The sequence below is a fragment of the Chenopodium album genome, chromosome 8 (assembly GCF_948465745.1).
Source record: "Chenopodium album chromosome 8, dcCheAlbu1.1, whole genome shotgun sequence".
In the NCBI taxonomy this organism is placed as follows: domain Eukaryota; kingdom Viridiplantae; phylum Streptophyta; class Magnoliopsida; order Caryophyllales; family Amaranthaceae; genus Chenopodium; species Chenopodium album.
Genome location: NC_137841.1, coordinates 67,917,307 through 67,931,659, shown reverse-complemented (window position 1 = coordinate 67,931,659; position 14,353 = coordinate 67,917,307). Strand labels below are relative to the sequence as shown.

At 41.8% G+C, this 14,353-nt stretch overlaps 1 protein-coding gene across 1 annotated transcript; it reads left to right on the top strand.

Annotated features, from left to right (window-relative positions):
• Positions 1 to 474: 474 nt before the first annotated feature.
• On the top strand, positions 475 to 6,070 carry LOC145555391 (cysteine-rich receptor-like protein kinase 26). Its single transcript, XM_081617136.1, has 6 exons — positions 475 to 843; positions 1,213 to 1,657; positions 4,469 to 4,544; positions 4,883 to 5,072; positions 5,379 to 5,597; positions 5,948 to 6,070. Exons 1-6 carry the CDS (start codon positions 475 to 477, stop codon positions 6,068 to 6,070), a joined length of 1,422 nt encoding a protein of 473 aa, XP_081473262.1.
• Positions 6,071 to 14,353: the final 8,283 nt, after the last annotated feature.

Here is a 14,353-nt window from a genome sequence, read left to right as displayed (position 1 = left end):
GTTGCATTTCATGCTTTAATTTGAAGTTTCAACGTTTGACAATTCCATTATTAATATGAAGGAATAAAAAGTATAATTTTCCTTGTTTTCAGGTTTACCACCTTTTTGTTTTATTTTTATTAGTTTGTTCTAGGCCAGAACTTCATTAAGGCTCGTAGGGACCTACCCTTCCTATTTTTTCTAATTTTATTTTTAGCTATCATATATTATAAATAAATAATCAAATAGTCTTATTATGTGTATAAATGTTGCATATACGTATATATGTGACAATGATTTATTCTATATAGAGGTTGAAAGATTTAAACCCTACTCCGATCCTGTCAAATTTTCGAGCTTTAATTGAATGAATAATACGTAAAATAAAATAATATTATATGTAGTAATCTAGAAACTTACTTATAGATCGATAGAAAAATAATAGTTATATATCGATGTAGTAACCTAAAAAGTGCATGGTTTCATTAGAAGTCCATGGCTAGGAAAACAATGTTCCTTCTTCTCTTCTTCATCACAACGCTCACCCTCGTTACTCCCACAACAAGCCAGGACAGCCCTAACAACTTGGGCTGGAACTGCGACTACACAAAGGGAAACTACACGGAAATAAGTGATTATTACTCTAATCTCTTGAATGCCTTCTCTAAGCTAACCTCCTTATCCTCTTCCAATACCTTCTCAACCTTCATTGCAGGCACACACGAAGATGCCACAAACAAAGTCTATGCTTTGTATGATTGCCGTGATGACCTTACACTCAAAACATGCCATGAATGTGTCAAGGATGCCACGAATAATCTCTTACAAATGTGCTCCACAAAAGAGGCCATAACTATATATGAGGTATGTCATACACTCATACTACGTACATCTATCATATAGTGATGTATCTAATAACTAAACAATTAGGTGCCCAGAACTTTCTTAATTAATTAAGCTAAGTGATATAATAATAATAGTATTAATTGGAGATGGATAACTTGGACTAAAGTATCATAATATAGACATTCTACATTTATTATATATATATATATATATATATATATATATATATATATATATATATATATATATATATATATATATATATATATATATATATAGGATGTTGTAGACTATATATTATACAAGAAGTTTACCACGACCATTTTATTCCATGTACATGATCATCTTACACTAGAATTTGGCTACTCTAATCGTTCTTTATGGCAGGAATGCATGTTACGCTATGCTAACCGTCCGATTTTTGGAATGATGGAGATCACGCCTAAATATATTGACTGTGGACTAGTAAAGTTGTCCGATGAAGGCATGTTGAATCGGACAATTGAGCCAATCTTCAAAAGGTTGATAGAAGAAGCCACATCAGAAAATTCATCGCGCTATTTTGGAGTAGGAGAAGGGAGTTATTTTGAGTATCAGAAGATATATTGTTTAGTGCAATGCACTCCTGATATTAGTAAAGAGCAATGTAAGGAGTGCCTAATGGATGCCTTAACTTATACGCTTAAATGCGCGAATGGTAGCCAATTGACAAGCCTTCACAATGACCCGAACTGCCAAATGAGATATGGTATTGAGCCTTTCTATGATGTTTCGTCAAGCCTTTCAGTTCCCCCCGGAGCTCCTCCAAATTTGTCACCGCAAATAAAGACTGGTGACGGATGTCGTTTGATTTCAATAAAAACCTTTGTTTTTGTCATCTTTTTTCTTTTGTTTAGTGTAATGTAACAATACTAGATACATATTTAAATCTTGCAACGCACAGACTAATATAATTCGGTTATGATACATGTTGGTGTGTTTAATGTTTGATACGATGAGTCGATGAGTAATCAGGCTGTTATAGTTCAATTTATACAACTCTAAAGTTTGCATATATATATCATTTGTATATATGATATGGAACATTATCATTTTCCTGAATCAATTTGTTTGTTAATTTCATTTAGAGTTTTTAATGGAAATATCTTATCATAAAATTTATTTTCAATCAAAGATAATACTTACACATTTTTGTAATTATAAGTGACAAAGTGTCCATCAATATTCAATACATACATATATATAGTGTCTATCAATATTCAATATATAATTCCCTCGATAATATAATTATATAGGTGATTGGCAGCAAAATACCTAAGGAAAAATTGCTACCATTAAATCCAACTTTTTTCCATCTGCCGATATTAATCCCAATTTTAGTTTATTCCCTATTACTCCCAACTTTGTTCACTATTAATTTTTATCACCCCCAACCGGTCATCCAAAATGATGTAGGAGGTTACCAAACACGTGTCAATAAGTGATAGGTTTGAAAAAAAAAAAAAATTTAAAAATTAAAATTCTATCCCTACCTCAGCATGTGCCTGCCCTCTCCTCGAGCGTCAACCGCCACCAGACACCCATCCCCTACTCCGTTGCAGGCGGTGCCCCGACCAGCCTCCCCTTTCCCCTTAAAACCTTTTATAACCCTCCCTCTCCCCTCTAAAGCAGCGCAACACAACAGCCACCACCACCTCTGTTCGCCACCAGCCACCTCAATTTGCAAACAGCCACTAGCTACCTCAATTCCCCACCCGCCATAAGCCACAATTTCGTAAACGCCTACCACCACAATTCGCACGTTCAACAAAACCCAGCTCGCAACTCCACCAACAACATCAGCTCGCTACTTCACCAACAACACCAGCTCGCAACTCCACCAACAACACCAGCCCAATTTCAACCACCAACACTAATCCTTTTACGTTGGTGCCGGAGATCGAAGGTAAGGGTTCTTCCACGCCAGATTCCAACTCCCCTTCCTTTCCTCGTTGAATTCCGACCACCTTGGGCCTTCTCCGTCAAATTCTGACCGCCTTGTTGCCTTGTCCGTCAAATTCCAACCACCCTGGTGGTTTTAAGAGTGGGGTTAGGGAGGAACTGAGATGGCTGGGGCTTAAGGAAGGGAGGTTGGTGGTTGTGGTCGATGCTAAGGCTGAGGAAGGGTTGGGGATTTTTTTTTTTATTTTTTTTTATTTTTTTTTTACTTTTTAACCAACCAGGTTGAGACATGTGTAAAAGTAATCCCAAGTCATCAATGTTTAGCTCTTCAACAGGTTTCAAGTCATTTTGGGGGTGATAAAAAATTAACAGGGTGCAAAGTTGAGAGTGATAGGGAATAAACTGAACTTGGGATTAATATTGGCGGATAGAACAAAGTTAGAATTATTGGTGACAATTTTTCCAATACCTAATTCAACCTGACCTAATACAATATAAAACCCTACATATATTTCTCCTTCATTTATGAATGATATAAACATAATTTTTAGAGCATTACATACTCAGGTCACAGGACTATAGTTAAATCATAATACAAATGTATTAATATTTGATCGTGCAATAATTAATAAGCATGAGTTGACAACTGATCTAAGTGCTTCATTGTTTGATCATATAAGTACGGACGTATTCTTGGCTACTTTATAAGGTAGGGGAATTATAACTATTATCACCAATTGATTTTAGGAAAATTTGTGAAGAAGGTAGGTCCTTTTAAGTAGACCTTTTTGTAACAAAGACCCTTTTATAAAAAAAAAAAAGTGGCACAAAAGGTCCTTATATTATGTTTGGGTTGTGAGAAGGGTCCTTTGACTATTTTTCGGCGTAGACTTTTTTATTTTCCAGTAAAAAAAAGGCCATGTGTAAAGCACGTGACTTATTAAGTTCCCCTTTTTTTTTTTTTCCTATTTTCTCTCATTGTGGGGAGGATTAGTCTTGAATTACTTTGAATAGCCTTCAATTTTAATTAATGGGATTACAATTGAAGTTTTAGTGTAAATTGTTTTCAAAATTTAGGGTTTAATAGGGGGAAAAGCGAAAAACGAGGGAAAAGAGGAAGGAGAAAAAAGGGAACTTAGATGTGACTTTTTTAGGCCTGAAAATAAAAAAGTCAACGCCAAAAAATAATCAAAGGACCTTCCTCACAACCTAAACATGATATAAGAACCTTTTGTGCCACTCTTTTCATAAAAGGGCCTTTGTCACAAAAAGGCTAGGTCTACTTAAAAAGGTCACAAAATTTCCTTGATTTTATTTGGAACCTCCTTAAGGTGTTGTTTATGGACCCGGATACTACTACTCCTTGATTATGTGATGATCCCATTCAAACATGGCGGCCTAATTCAAAGAGTCATCTTAAAGGATAAAGTTAAATAGTTGATCATATTCATGAGTCATGCAGGATATATTTCCAAATATGTCACCCCTCAAAAAGGGAGGGGAATCCGGGGAAGTTTTGAGTGAGGGAAACATATACAAACTTGACACGACGCATGCATGGACGGCATGGCATAAGCTGCATTTTTCTCTAAAAAAGTTCATCTTTTCGGTTACAAAATATTATCAAGATATGAAAGTTCATGCTTATTGATCAGTTTGTAACCATGGATTTTAACTACATATAATACTTGGTTATTTTCAGGTTTTATAAGTAGGAATAGAGGAAGTATGTACTACTACAGAGTACTTATTATTGTTATAATTATAAAAGTGACAAGGTAAGGTTTATAAATTTTTCTAGGTTTAATAAATTTTGGTACAAAACCATTTCACTAGGTAGATTCCGAAAAAAAAACTTTCTTAAGTTATAAAATTTCACAAGTTCTATGCTTCTATTAGCCTGTAAAATTTCATGACATAATTAAGTTCATATGACATGGAAAATAATCTTCATCCTACTCCTTTTGTTCTCCATAACACTTTCCCAAATAATAAGACTCACAACGGCTCAAGTGAACCCTCTTTTCTTAAGCTCAACCTGTGAATACTCAAAGGGAAACTATAGTAAAAATAGTCCCTACTATTCAAATCTCTTACATACCTTTGCTAATCTTAGCTCCCTCGCCGCTTTCAATACTTTCTCCAATTTCACTTCAGGCTCGGATGAGGATGCCACAAACAAAGTTTATGCCTTATATGACTGTCGGCTTGACCTCACACTCCGAACATGCCAGGATTGCGTTGAAGATGCCGGAATAGAGTTGTTGCAGAGTTGCCCTTCGAAAAAGGCCATAGCTATATATGCGGTATGTAATATATATAAAACGATTTTTTTTTTCATTCATTCTATTTTAATCGCAACATTAGTTGATTTACATGCATGTCAATGTACATTCTATAAAATTAATATCTATAATTATATAACTTTTTTCTAATGATGTGGATTGCATGTATAATGACTTATGTAATTTGTTAGATTGTGAAACTCTGTAATCGGACAGTATACCAGTGATCCATATATATAGGGTTTACAACATATATGACAGTCCTAACTGTGTTATTTTTTGTGACGGTCTCATTAATTTAAAGCGATTTTATTATTTTTATTGTAGGAGTGCATGTTGCGGTATGCAAACCGTTCGATAGTTGCCATGATGGAGCTAACGCCCCCTCAAACTATATGTGGGGTTGGGGTTACTATGGCCAATGACGGAGGATTGCTGAATCGGACGATTGAGCCGATCTTCAAAGGGTTGATAGAAGAAGCCACATCAAAAAATTCATCGCGGTACTTTGCCACCGGGGAAGGGAGCTACTTTGAATATCAGAAGGTATATTGTTTGGTGCAATGTACTCCTGATATTAGTAGAGATCAATGTAAGATGTGTCTAACAAATGTCTTGAACTATACGCTTAATTGCGCGAATGATAGCCAGTTACTAAGCGTATCTAATGTGCCAAGCTGCCAAATGAGATATGATATTGTACCTTTCTTCAATCTATCATCGTCAAACCTTTCAATTACACCCATGGCTTCCATTCCTAATTTGTCACCACAATCAAGGACTACTAATGAGTTAACCCCAATAAAAAGCTTTGTTTTACTCTTTTTAATTGTTTTATTAATCATGTAATGTTGTAATATTATTGTGTATTATTGTTATGGATAAAAATATGCAAGACCGAGTCAACAAAGGTCAACGACGAAGACATCTCTCGACGAAGCCATAAGATCGACGAAGCAATTAACATCGGTAGAAGACCAAGTCAAGTAACAGCCTCCTATTCCTTGGGGAAGAGATAAGCTTAAGACTTAGTCCAAACTTCAGCCATCCCAGTCCGTTAGAATTCAAAACAGAAGAAAGGGAATCTCCTCAACTAACGTCCTAAAATCATGGGCACGATCTTATCTCCTTGCAACGGCTAGGGTGTGACCTAGCAAACCATCTATATAAGGGTCGTAGTAGCAACGAGCATGGCATCAGTTCATAGCATTCATCATATACCAAAAACTTGTAAACCGATATTATTTTCTGCATAGTGAAAGTTTGGTAGATCCTCATTCTACCCGCGGTTTTTACCTTCTTTGGGTTTTCCGCGTCACCAATTCCTTGTGTCGTTTGCTTGCTTTTTACTTTTCGCCTTACATTATATTTTTCTTAGTTGATCCGTAGCCTAGATTTTGATATTCAATCCCACTTAGCAAAAATTAGCATAAACAATTTGGCGCCCACCGTGGGGCTACAACTAGGTAAAATCTAAAAATTTCTCACCAAGCCTTCAACATGTCCGCCGACGAAATGACCCCAGAACAGCTAAAAGCTGCCTATGAGAAAGTTCAAGCCAATCTCGAAGTAGCTAGGGAATCTAATGAGCGTCTCAGCAAGGAAAAAGAAGCGTCAGACTCCGATGCAGCCGCTCTCCGTCAGCAATTGGAATCCACCCAAAGCAATCGTCGTCGCCGGCCAAGGCAGCTAGACCTGATTCCCAGAATGCCGTCGTTCGATATCATTGAGTCCCCCCATGATACTGATACCGAATCTAGTGGCGAAGAAATGGACGTGGACCCCCCTGTTAGGAATGCTGGGCAAGGATCCATTCGGACTCCAGGCGACGATCAAGGTAACCCGCAGCCCGATCGGACGGAAATCCTACTCCAAAGGCTGGTTGCCTTAGAAAAGCAGAACTCTAGGGTCTTGTCAATGATGAAAAAGATGCCCGGCGTGCCGATCCCCGTCCAGCGAGAAGCTCCAGATGGATTCGCAGCTACCCCTTTCTGCGACGAGTTGGCCCTAGCCCGGATTCCCAGAAGATTGTCGCTCCCGACGTTTACGTCGCTGTATGATGGAACGACCTGTCAAGAGCAGCATGTCGAGTACTACAAGCAGCGAATGTGGCAAGCTTCGATCCCGTTCGAGTGCTGGGAAGCATGCATGTGCAAGTCGTTTGGTGCGACGCTGACAGGCCCTGCCCTCAAGTGGCTCGGCAAACTTGAACCAGGTAGTATAACTAGTTTTGCTATGTTGGTTAACAAATTCTATTCCCATTTTGAAATAGCAGACAGTTCGACAAGCAGACAAGCGATCTGTATCGGATCGTCCAGGGTCCTAAGGAGACCATCAGAGCTTATTGGTCCCGATTCAACAAAGAGAAAGTCTCAATCAAGAATGTCGACAACAGGACTGCCATTGAAGCCTTCCTCCGCGGACTGCATACAGACTCGGATCTGTATAAAGATATGATCAAATATCCATGTTCAACGTTCGAAGAAGTCCGGACCAGAGTCGTGGCTCAAATGCGCTTCAACGAAGATATCGCCAATCGCAGTTCCCATCCAAGTTCCAGAAGTTCGTCCGATCGGAAAGTCGCTAGCAACCCTAGAGGATCGTGGCGACATCAGCCTTACGAGGCGATAGGTAGATCACGTTCTGTTAATCCTGTGCAGGTAGAAGATATCCTCGACGCCCCCCCAATACCCCGAGATATCGGAGTATGGCTTCGAAGTGAACATCGTAGCGGTAGTAAAAGAATTGGAGCCCTTGGGAAACAAAGTGTGTTGGCCGTCAAAGAGTAACAAGCCAGAATCAGAGAAAGATATGAGCAAATGGTACGAGTTCCACAGCGATCATGGCCATAAAACGGAAGACTGCTATGCCTTGCGGAGAGAAGTCGCCTTCTAGTTGAAGAGAGGTAACCTCAAGCATCTGCTAGGGAAAAAGAAAAGCAATGATGCAGGTCGCCGTGAGCCAGAAAAGACGACGACAGCCGGACCTCCCAAGCGCTCTGTACCTAAGGTAATAGTTAATGTTATCACTAGTGGTTCCGATATTTGTGGACTAACCTACTCTGCAGCAAAAAGGATCGCAAAGTCGACAATAGAAAATGCAGATGTCCTAGACGAGATCAGAGACCCCCTGGAAAAGAAGCTAGAAGCAATGTCAATTACTTTCGATGATGACGACGTCAACAACATCAACAGGGAGCATGAAGACTCTTTGGTAATTTCTTTGGTCGTCGGGAATTGTCTGCTTCGAAGGGTGCTGGTCGACGGAGGAAGCTCCGCAAATGTCCTGTTTAGAAGGGCCATGGAAGATATGGGGCTAAAGGATAGCGACATCATCAGAAGGTCAACAACTCTGGTTGGTTTCAGTGGAGAAAGCATGTCAACTCTCGGAGATATAACCCTTCCAACCTATGCAGGAGGCCTAAACCCTCAAACCAAATTCAACATCGTCGACTGCCCATCAGCCTATAACGCCATATTAGGACGACCCTGGATTCACCGATTGAAAGCCATTCCTTCCACCTACCACCAATCAATCAAATTTCCTACCCCATGGGGAGTCCAAGAAATTAAAGGGGAACCCCGCGAAGCAAAACACCGCTACAAAACAACCCTTAAACCAACCATGAGAACCGCATAGCAATTACAGCATGGCCCGACACCAGACAATCCCAACGACCTCAAAATCGACGAAATACCTTTAGACCCTGAAAAACCTGATCAAACCGTTCGTGTCGGAGCCAACCTAACACCTGAACTCAAAAACAACATATTAGCCTTTCTCCAAGAGAAAAAATACTGTTTCGCTTGGTCGCATAAGGACATGACCGGCATAGACCCGAGCATCATCTCGCATAAGCTGAACGTCGACCCAAATCATAAGCCCGTCAAGCAAAAGCGTCGGAAGTTCGCTCCGGAAAGGAATAAAATCATCAACGACGAAGTGCAGGAACTGATCGACACAGGAAAAATAAGAGAAGTCAAGTATCCAGATTGGCTCGCAAATGTTGTCGTCGTCAGTAAAAAGAATGGCAAGTGGAGAGTATGCATCGATTTCACCGATCTCAATAAAGCATGCCCTAAAGATCCGTTCCCGCTCCCGCACATCGACGCCATGGTAGATGCTACGGCAGGTCACGAGCTCTTAACATTCATGGACGCCTACTCCGGATACAACCAGATCCTAATGCATCCCGACGATCAGGAGAAGACGACATTCATGACGGACAAAGGTATATATTGTTATAAAGTTATGTCGTTTGGACTAAAAAATGCAGGTTCGACGTACCAAAGACTCGTCAATAAGATGTTCAAGGACCAGCTAGGAGAGACGATGGAGGTGTACATCGACGATATGCTGGTGAAATCTAAAAAGTCGAAGGATCACGTCGATCACCTCAGGCGGACCTTTGAGGTATTGCGAAAGTATGGTATGAAACTTAACCCTACTAAATGTTCATTTGGAGTATCCGCTGGAAAATTTTTGGGCTATGTAGTAACACAAAGGGGAATTGAAGCCAGCCCTGACCAAATCAGAGCCCTAATAAATATTCAATCCCCCCGAAATGTTAAAGAAACCCAGAAATTGACAGGACGAGTGGCAGCATTAAATCGCTTCATCTCCCGATCGTCAGACAAATGTCATTTATTTTACAAAGTTTTAAGAAAAAATAAAGGTTTTGAATGGACTGACGATCATGAGAAAGCTCTGCAAAGATTTGAAAAAATACTTAATGACGCCACCCCTCCTGTCGAAACCCAAGACTAACGAGCCTTTGCAGCTCTATATTGCCGTCAGTGCTAAAGCCGTCAGCGCAGTCCTGACAAGAGAAGATGACGAAGCTGGGCAGCTTCCGGTTTACTATGTAAGTAAAACCTTGCTCCCAGCCGAGGTAAGATACACTTCCCTAGAAAAGTTAGCCCTCGCTTTAATTACTGCTGTTAAAAAGCTAAGGCATTATTTTGAAACCCACCACGTAGTGGTGATGACTAACTATCCGCTTAAGTCTGTCTTAAGAAAACAAGACCTGACAGGGCGTTCGGGTAAGTGGAGCATCTCGTTGAGCACGATGGACATCGAATACCAACCCAGAAAAGCAATTAAGTCCCAAGCTCTCGCAGATTTTGTGGCTGACTTCAGCCCCGACTTACAGGTTATAGCCGACAAAGAGCTGGAAGAAATAAATAGCATCCAAGGCAAGGGAAAATGGATCCTATTCGTCGACGGTTCATCCAACCAACGAGGAGCAGGCCTGGGAATGGTGCTAAAGTCGCCACAAGGGGACATGATAGTAAGGTCTGTATCTTGTGATTTTAAAGCAACTAACAATGAAGCAGAATATGAAGCTTTGATTGCAGGAATGACCGTCGCTAAAGACTTAGGCGCAACATCATTGGATGTGTACAACGACTCTCTCCTCATCGTTAGCCAAATAACAGGTGACTTCGCAGCAAAAGACTCCAAAATGTCAGCATACCTCGACATAGCCAAAGAAAAATCCAAACACTTTGATCCTTTTACCATCTCTCAAATTCCAAGAGACCAAAACGCCCAAGCCGACGCATTAGCAAACCTAGCCTCCGCCCTCAAAAAGACCACCTTCACAAATATCCCCTTAGTCCATTTACAAAAACCATCCGTATCCTTTAAAGAAATCCTACCAGTCGATGACGTTAACAACGACGACGACTGGACCAAACCTATCATAGACTACTTGACCAAAGATATCCTACCCAGTGACAAAGCAGAATCACGAAAACTAAAATACAAAGCCTCCCGATACCACATCATTGACGGAGTCCTATTCCACAAATCAGCGTCGGGGTTATCCCAAAGATGCATCCAAAAGAACGAGCAACAGTCCATCCTCAGCCATTTGCATGATGGAGTATGTAGCAGTCATGTCGGAGGGAGAAGACTAGCCAAAATTGCAAAACGACAAGGATATTTTTGGCCAACGCTTCATGAAGACGCAATACAGTACGTGACCAAATGCGACAGCTGCCAGCGATTCGCCAACACCGTCCATAAGCCGTCGGAGCCTCTCCACCAGACATTGTCTCCATGGCCCTTCATGAGGTGGGGAATGGACATCGTCAGGAAGCTACCCGCGGCGCCAGGTCAAAGAGTATATATGTTAGCACTAACCGACTATTTTTCTAAATGGATTGAAGCAATTGCTTTGAAACAGGTGACAGACAAAGAAGTTATTACGTTCATATGGACTAACATTATATGCAGGTTTGGAATTCCATCGGTGATCGTCTGTGACAATGGGTCACAGTTTATTAGCGACAAAACTCGTTCCTTTTTGCAGAAATTTTGCATAGAATTGAGGACGTCGACGCCAAGATACCCACAAGCCAATGGACAAGCTGAGTCCAGCAATAAAGTCGTCATGGAAGCCATTAAGAAAAGGCTAAAGGCAGCAAAAGGCAAGTGGGCTGACGAGCTCCCAGCAGTCCTATGGGCCAACTGGACGACGCCGAGAGAAGTGACGGGGCAGACGCCCTTCTCCCTTGTCTATGGATGCGAAGCCGTTCTGCCAGTCGAGGCTGACTTCCCAACGTCAAGGTTCGGACTCATGACAGAGGAGAGGAATCAAGAGGAAATGGAAGATAATCTAGACGCAGTCGAAGAATTAAGAGAAACAGCGCTAATCAGAATGGCGGCACAACAGCAAATCGTCGCTAAAAGCTTCAACAAAAACGCCAAGGCCAAAACGTTTCAATTAGGAGACTGGGTACTAAGGAAAGCATTCCAGAATACAAAGAATCCGGCCGACGGAAAGCTTGCTCCCCCATGGGAAGGACCATATGAAATTACTCAAGTCATCGGCAACGGTGCATATCGGTTAACTGACCAGCAAGGTAACCCCGTTCCACGAAGTTGGAACGCAACCCATCTCAGAAAATACTTCTTTTAGACAGACAGTCGAAAGTGTTCGTCGACAAAACGGTAATGTTCAAATTTAAAACACTCTGCTTACTCCATTCATTCGGAGTTTTTATTTACGACTAAGTGTACTGACTTAAGCATCGGAGGGCCGTTGGCCGTGCCAACGGCCAACGGTGCTTTAACCACGTTTGTTTTGCAGTACAAACAGCCGACGGGACGTTCCACTAAGGAAAAGAACGACGACGAACGACAGATACACTAGCATCCCTCACAAAGCGAGCAAAGCGTTTGTACAATCGACAATCGAAAGCACGACGAAGCCCAGGGCAACATTTGACCTTAGCGTCTGACGCCAAACACCCGATACCTGAGCCAAGAACTAGTCTTCAGGGTTCAGCGTCGACGCTGGGACGCAAGGGGCATTGGCAAACAAAGCAACGATAGGCCTAAAATCACAAAGTCTTCAACGAGGCATATTGAGTAGCCACACATCTGTATTTAAGAACGTCAATTATTAGTTAGACGTGTTGTCTTAAAAAGTTAATAAAAAAGTTTTGTTTTTCAAAGCCTTTTTTCATCTTACTTATTGATTTCTCATTTTTAGTAAACAAGTTTTACTACTTACTGACTGATCATTTTTGGCAAACAATCTTTAAATACTTTCTGCCTTACGTCCACAGATAACAACTTGAGCAAAAGCGAAGGAATACTTAGCCTATAAAACAAAAGCAAATTGTCAAAGGAACCACTTGCCCCCAAGTGGAACAAAAGATATAAGTTACCAAATCAAAATACAAGTTCTTGAAGCAAAAGTAAAACATTGTCTAAAAACACACAAAGCAAAGTTCAAACCGTCACAAACGACGACCTTCAAGCGTCGGCCTCATCAGCAGCAAGCCCGTCGACGACCTCCTTGAAAACTTCATTAGCCCGGACATTGTCATCAACAACTTCAACCCGCGGCTCCTTAGCACCGTCGACGAGTTGGTCGACAACAGTAGTAGGCTGATCTTCAATAACAGACAGTTGGGCGTCGGCAATCACAGGCTGATCCTCGACAGATTGAACATCAACTGCAGCGACCGACGAAGCAATAGTAACGGAAGGACCCGGACCTGAATCCGCGGTCGACGCCACTGCAGCGTCCTCTTCCAGCTCGTCAAGCGTCCCGCCGTTTGCAAGGAAACGGTCGATCACCTCTTGAGGACGCCATTCTGTAGCCTTTCCATTCAAAAACTGCTTCATCAGCTTCGCCCTCACCTTGATATCCAATTCGGCATAGTCGTCCAGAGCGTCGTCCAACTTCTTCTGGGTCGATGCCAACTCGTCCTGGACCTTCGACAAAGCCTCGTCCTTGGCAGCAATGACCCCCACCTTATCCTCCAAATGCTTAGCTTGTTCCTTCAGCTGATCCTTGAGTTTCTGAGTTTCCTTCTCCATCGTCTTTGATTGGTCTTGTAGCTGCTTCTCCAGATCATCCACCTTCTTCTTTGTCTCGTCCAGATCCTTCTTGGTCATCTGAAACACATTGACTGCAGTTTTGCGCTGAGCCTCACTGTTCTTGGCTGCACCATCCAACCTTTGCATTTCCTTAGCCAGCCCGATCACCCTGTCCCTCAGCACCAAAGAATTTTGCAGACACTGGCCAAACACATCCCCAATTACAAGCCTTAAAGACAACAAATTGACAAGTAAAAACGAAACCAAAATAAAAACTTACGTATAAGTGAACCGAAGCCGCTTCAGATGCGATGTCCAGAACAAACGATCCGGCTAACATCTCCCTAGACTTAGGAAACAGTAGTTGATTCAGGGCAGGAAACAAAGAATGTTGATCATCTTTGCGGCGATCCAGGAAGTTGGCTGGAAAGCGCATCAAGATATCAGGAGATGGGGGCTCGTCGTTAGTCTTCTGCTGCTTGCGTGGAGGGGTCGCCGACAGCGTAATAGTTCCCGACTCATCAACTGTCCTCTCAAGTGGCGGAGTCAGGACAGGCTCCACCTTCTCGGCCACAGGCGCCGGCTGCTGTTCTCGAGACGCCAACCCTCGCTTCCTCCTCATTCGCAAGTCAGCCTCTTGCTGAGTTAAGCTTCGACCTCGACGAGTGCCTTGAGCGGCCGATTCTGACAAAGCATTAGAAACTGTTAATTATAAAGCAATGACATAATGACGACGCAACGAAATCAAACAACTACTTACGAGTCGACATTGTTTCTTCGGAATCTTCTGCTTGGTTAGGTGTGCTCAATGGAGTTCTCTGTTCTTGCCCCGCTTGATCACCCGTCGCCTTCTTCTTTCGTACAAACGTCCTTGCTGAAAGATAGATGGCGAGAAACTCTTTTACCTTCGACGAAGAGGTCTCCGACGACTCGAGAAAGCCTAAGTCCAACTCTGCATTATGGGA

Coding starts and splice junctions, on each gene's coding strand:
- LOC145555391 (XM_081617136.1), top strand. CDS start 475: ATGGCTAGGAAAACAATGTTCCTTCTTCTCTTCTTCATCACAACGCTC. Junction 1,658..4,468: donor GTCACCGCAAATAAAGACTG/GTGACGGATGTC, acceptor GGTTATTTTCAG/GTTTTATAAGTAGGAATAGA. Junction 5,073..5,378: donor AGGCCATAGCTATATATGCG/GTATGTAATATA, acceptor TTTTTATTGTAG/GAGTGCATGTTGCGGTATGC.